The 6512-nt window shown below is 42.2% G+C and overlaps 1 protein-coding gene across 1 annotated transcript; it reads left to right on the plus strand.

Annotated features, from left to right (window-relative positions):
• Positions 1-666: 666 nt before the first annotated feature.
• LOC134656595 (transmembrane protease serine 11D-like) lies at positions 667-6225 on the plus strand. The gene is made up of 8 exons (XM_063512151.1): positions 667-766; positions 2023-2044; positions 2581-2734; positions 3593-3750; positions 4275-4364; positions 4884-4978; positions 5418-5499; positions 6107-6225. The coding sequence occupies exons 1-8, from the start codon at positions 722-724 to the stop codon at positions 6223-6225; spliced, it is 765 nt and encodes a 254-aa protein (XP_063368221.1). The 5' UTR covers positions 667-721.
• The last annotated feature ends 287 nt before the right edge of the window (positions 6226-6512 follow it).

Below are 6512 nucleotides of genomic sequence, written 5' to 3' on the forward strand. Positions count from 1 at the left end.
ATATCTGTTTGAAATGAGACAGTCTCTGGCCAAACTAACTTTCGTTCAGTTTGAGCAGGATACCAGGATAGTAGCAAACAAATACCCAAATATATGGTATACAGAAAATCATGAAAAGGAAAAAGGTATAGGCTGGAAAGAAGATGGGTTCAGGAGGATGGATGGATTTGACTTGTTGGGCATTTTTACTATTAAGTATAGCCTGTATAGCTATTATATGCATGACGCATGACATGTAGGAATTTTTCTTTCTCCATCCTTCTCTGTAGAGTGTCCTGCAAATAGATGTAGGCATGTGGTAGGTATATATAGTAACCGCTCGCTAGATATAATAATTTTAAGGTTAAATGGGGTAAGCGAAACACATTGTAGGGAATTCCCATACTGTTGTATACATATGTATTACATATATATGTCTCTCTTTACCCCACGTTACCTCATAGGTACATTAGTTTTAATTTTGTGGTAATAAACTCCGCTCTAAAATAAACATTAATATAACAATGCCACAATATATTGTTAAATAATTAGATTCTTAATAATCACATTTATCTACCGATTAGGTATATTTAATTAAGAATTACCAGCAGATTAACCTCATTATCCTTAATATCGGCAGATAGCGCGTGACGTTCGTGATACATTATCGAAATATAATTAATATAGTGATATTAGTGATAGTTTAATTAACATTTCAGTCGCACTATAGCTGGACATCAAGATGAAACTCGCTCTAGTTTTGCTTTGTGTCGTTGCGGCTGTTCAGGTAATATTTAATATCAATATCTCGGCTTATACCTACTTAAATCCCATAGGTATACAGTTATAGTTAAGTATAAACTTTATAGTTTTCGAAAAGTGAGTTACATGTTGGACAAACCTCTATCTACCAGTCTACCTGTCTGTACCGAAATGTCTGTAATCTGTATGTACTGTTTAGTCACCTATAAAATCATATAAATATGTCTATGGGTACAACATAGTATAAATTATGCCTTCCTAAAATATGAACTATGTACTTATTTTCACGATTACGATACGTCACATTTTCCTATTCTTTGAAAAAGAAAATGATAGGAAATCCAACACCAAAGCAAGTAGATACGTGCCTCAGTAAGAATTTGCCTTTGCGATGTCTACAGGAAACAATAACCACGCGACTATAACCACAGATTAATAATATGTAGCTAGCTATAACGCGTTCGGTGGGACAATAGGTACTCAGGCTGACCTATATGATCAGAGGTTGTCACCTAACTGTGGATTGCTAATGTACAATTTTGACACAGGATTGTTCCGATTCAACGGAAGTTCAACGCGATACGTCAAACGTTGCTTGTCGAATACCCCTACAGATATTGTAGCGAATCACTTTAGTATCGGTTCTTATAAGTTGTTCGCCCATGTTATTAGTTTACCAGGACATGGGATTACTGGCAAATATAAATAGGGAAAAAAAAGGATTAATGGCTGATGTCAGAAATTTAGCATAAGCACTTGCTTCCGCTGCTAAGATAACTGGTTGATTGAACAGCTGATATGTTATCGAATTATTCGTGTATGCAATAAGCTACGTATTATCTCAGCAATTAGGTAGGTATTTTAACATACCTCTCACTATTTAATAGAAAGTGCTCAATTTTCACAGAATTTTTACTGGATATTCATAATCATAGATCAAAATTTAACTTACCAAACCGCAAACGGCAAATTATCCGCACCATCGACTTACCAGTCGATGGTGCGGATAATTTGCCGTCCTATAGCAACTAGACCAGGCAATGGAGCTTTCATAACTTGCAAGCGTACCTTCAACTAAGTCCTCTTTATGTTATCACTATCTCGTTTGCGTCCTGCAGAAGCGAGGTCTTGGCAACTTCATCCCAACAATTGGTACAGGCGTTGGTGTTTGTGTAACCCTGCAATCCTGAAGGCACCAGTGCGATTAGGTTAGGTATTTCGTCAATAAATTCCAAGAAAACTAATCAGCGCTCATTCATGATATAAAGTTTATTGTTTCAGGCCCGCAGCACCGCTGTCAAAGGTAAACTTTAATATTTTCCTGATGGTAAATTTCTAAAGTCGAAAGTGTCGAAACTAGTGCTACATAGAAAGCTTAACTTTACGCATGTAGGTATAGTAAGCCTGCATAGAAATTTGTTTGCAGAGGCGGTCACTTAACCCTGCAACTAACTGTGCTATAACAGGCCCTAGAGTACTTATAAGAAAATCACTCTTCCATATTTGTGCGACAGCATGCATGCGTTTCGTTCGCTACGGAGCGTAAGCGATTGGCATAGTGGCTAAGTAGGTGCCCTGAGGAGCAGTTAGTCAGGGTAGAGTCCCTTTATAGCGCCCTTAAAATTTTCTAAAGGGCTTTCTAGGGCACTGAAAGATTTAACATGACTAATAAAAGTGACATATCAATCGGGAACAGCATTTGATCTCAACTTGATTTAATAAATATTTAACTAACTTACCTTACCTAACTAAAGTAAGGGCGAGCTACCTTTAGGGACTTTACCTGATCGTCCGTAAAGTGTGACTTTTGTAGAACAACATGCACAATATGTCCCGCAGTGAGACACCACCAGCAGTCATTAGCGGCTCTGGGCGAGAAACCATGGGTGGTCCACCTTCGCCAGGCCATTTCCACCAGTGGTTTCCTCGAGTCTTGCCTCGGCGCGCTTATTGACCGCAGCTGGGTTCTCACCAGCGCGCACTGTGTTAGAGAGTAAGTGTCATTTAACTAACCGATTCATATAGATCTGCTAAAGTCTACTTCTGCAAAGGCAGGTTGTTTCCTGCGCTCAAGAGGATAGCAAAAAGGCGGATGCTATAATGATGTAAGTAAATAAAAAGAATGTGATCCTTTTGTCGGGTTTTGCCTGTAAATGTAACACACAGGATGGCTTTTCAAGCCTGCTGGATTGTCAAATAGGCCCAACCGAACAACTTTTATAATGCGACATTCCCGGAAAAAATGCCGTTTCAACTTTGATTCTGTTGGTTAATGGCGATGTGCGGAATTGACTAATTGTGGGGAAAATCGGCATATTACGAGTACCTATACAAATTTTGTTTGGGACGACCGTCATAGGGCAAGAACTCTCGTATTTGTATACGTATCATCACGCTCCGTTTAGGGTTCTAGCTAAATTGGACATTACATAGCGTAAGTATGGAACAACCAATTTAGCTAGGACCCTAAATGGCGTACCTAACAATCCCGTGTGGTGACTGTACTTCGCTCAAACACAGTCAGTAAGATAAAGAACTCTCCTGCTCTACCGACCTTATATAAGTGGAGTATGTGAACAAACGAAAGAGTTAGTGTAAGGCCTGAGTGGACGCTCGAAGCAGAGCGTTCGGCGGGGCGTGCAGCGTGGCGTCGGGCTCACAAATAATTTGAGCAGCGTGCACTAAGGCCGATCCTATACGCTTGCATTTGTTTAACATGCACGCCGCACGCCACGCCCCGCTGCACGCCCAACTCGATCGTCCACTCAAGCCTTACACTTAGAAGCGACGAAAGATCTCGTTAGGAGTGTTAGGTTTTATACCTCAAGATAAATCAAAAACAAACTTCCAGTCCCCGTTTCATCTGGGCGCGCTTCGGCGCCGTGGAGGTGATCCGGCCCGAGCTGGTACTCGAGACCACCAACGTGATACGCAACGCCGACTGGAACCCGCTGACCCAAGATAACAACGTCGCTCTGATCAACCTTAACCGCGTCATCGACCTCACCTGTAAGTGTGCATCGTTAATTGACAATTCTTAAACCTTATTGCAACGACATAAGGTCCACAGGCCAGTTAGGAGCATTGCTGTTCTTAGTACAGTTGGTGCTTAATGGCGTCTAGTACCTATGGCGTCTTGGGGCACTTACTGTACACTGTACCAATAGGTGTATTCCCATTTGTCCCCGCCCCACGTGATCGTCGCCATATGAGGCGAGGTCAGATGGGAATGATTCATCTGAATGTATTTATTCCCATCTGTGCCCGGCGGAGCCACTGGGAATACACCTATACAGCCTACAACCAAAGAGAATATAACCACTACAACCTCAGTGGCGAGTGACTAGCGACCACAGCGTTCGCGTTCGGAGGTGCCGCGTTGCGTTGAGCGTCCAACTTTTCCAAAATGTGTTTGACAATTTATTACCTGTCCTATCACAGAGTATCACAATCAATGAGTCATAAGAATTGTCGCCTCTGTACCGGACAGTTAAAGGCGGAAGGCGGGGATTTATAAAGTTGTTTGTTTCCAGCAAACATCGGCGTGATCCCGCTGCCCGCCGCTAACAGCGGCCTACCCGACCGTGCCAACTACTGCGCCTACGGAGAGTCCAGCCCCGACAGTAAGTTATCTGCATTTTTGTTACGTTCCTAACGGGATGAGAAAATGGGGAGAAGAAGGAAAGTAAAGGGCTTATTTAGACGGTGCGAGAACTCGCATGCGAGTTTCATTTGATCAGTCGGCTGAATTGATGTAACCTCAATGGTAACATCAATTCAGTGTAACTAAAATCGTATTCGCGCGCCATCTAAATTAGCCCTAGGCACTTCGTCCAACCGCGCATGGCTTGTCAAAAGTCCGGACACCATCCGAAAAATCCTGACATTTCCTGGGCGGTCATTTCTCACATCCCAAAAGCGTCCATTAAATCCTATATATACCAAAACCTTTCGTGGGCCACAGCAGCTGTTGCTATAGCATAATCTTTCCTTTCCTTTGCCCAGTTGCAAATTGGTATGCTGCTATTGGTTAGTGAGATTTCTAAAAAACTCTGACACTCGCCAATCCTCCTCAATCTTAACTAAGGACCGAAAATCCTGACATGTCAGGAGAAATATTTAACATAATTATGTATCCGCAGCCGCTGGTGAATTCCTCCGCTGCTGGGACGTGACCATCGTCGTAGAAAACCAGCAAGTCGTCATCTATGAAGGCGAGGATATCTCCGCTACTGAGGTACCTACCTATACTACTCTCTCATTAAATATAGCCAATTAAATAGTACATTACATACCTAGGGAGGTGAATTCGTGAATGCTCCAGATCGCAGGTGTTTGTGCCCCGAACCGAAGGTGAGGGCCATAAATATGCGATCTGGGGCTTTAAGAATTACCGCCCGTGGTTTGTCTAAAGTTTTACGTCTTGCCTTGTCCAGGAAGTGAGATTTTTTCCTCGCGTAGCGGCTAGGGTGACGTAAAATCATTTTCATAGAAATCGAACGGCCGATATCACAATTCAGAGCTTAACAGGGCCCTTACCGCTCTTTCACTCGCTTCTCTTTTACTCCAATGAAGGCGTAATTAGAGTGACAGAGAAAGCCATTGCGAACTTCGATTTTCGCGGTTATAGCCCAGGGTACAATTATATAGGTTGTGATCTTGTTATATCGTTACAGTTCGATACCGGCGCTCCTCTTGTCGGCGATGGAGTGCTGGTCGGCGTGCTTTCTCAGAAGGGAGAATTCCGTGACGAAGCTGGTAAGTCAAGTTCAATTTACAAGCCGTCTAACCACTTGAGGTTCACTTTACTAATTAAGTACAATGAAATTTAAATCATTATTAAATGGATCGGAGTCGCTTTGTTGAATGACAATTTTTCTTCTATGGTGGGTCGCTAAAAACTATATACATGTGCGGTCAGCTAAACTATTTGCTTAGCACGCCTTCAATCTGAACACAAAAATAATTGGCGTTTAGGTAATTTTGAACACATCGTCCGTTTAGCTACTTCCCCAGCTAAATAATAGTACCTTGTCTCATGGGGACCATTTGGCTCAAGAAAATGACTGAACACGAGGTTTTCAAACTGAATGGAAAAATGGAATTACATTTTTGTAACCTTTACCTCATTGGATAATTATACGGTTTATAAACTCACTTGTTTTAAGTCACCCGCACGACATGTTTTGGAGAGCCTAGTCAGCCTAGGTCTCCTTTCTCGGGCACTAACAGTGCGAGCAGCGTTCACGACGGCCGTGTATCGCGTACTTAAAAAGGAAAGGAGACCTCGGTTCTCCGTAATGTCTCCGTTAGTATGTCTCACAATAGTCACAACAGTTTAAACCTTTACCTCGTTTTTCCGCAGTATTCATCCGCACCAGCGCCCAAGTGAACTGGGTCGCCGGCATGACCGGGCTGGACTTCAGCCGCGCCGCTCCCGAGCAGGAACGCCAGGACGTCATCGTGGTCAATGACCTCAACTAACTTGACCTGACGACGTTTAGTCATTTAATAAACGATTATGTGGTCTTCGAGATTTTCATTTCATTTATAAAATAAGACTAACAGTCTATTCAAAATCGCGTTCCTCCAATATTATAACGCAGGTCTCAGTTCCAGGGATCGGAACCGGTTTTTTGCAAAAACTTAGAAATGAAATAACCATATTTTTCGAATTATTTTATACTCAAAATGTAGGACTCAGTTGTGTTTTTAGGTTACGACCTCGTATTATTAGATTGCCCAATTAGAAATGAAGTAATTAGCAAAGA

The sequence above is a fragment of the Cydia amplana genome, chromosome 18 (genome assembly GCF_948474715.1).
Source record: "Cydia amplana chromosome 18, ilCydAmpl1.1, whole genome shotgun sequence".
NCBI classification, from domain to species: domain Eukaryota; kingdom Metazoa; phylum Arthropoda; class Insecta; order Lepidoptera; family Tortricidae; genus Cydia; species Cydia amplana.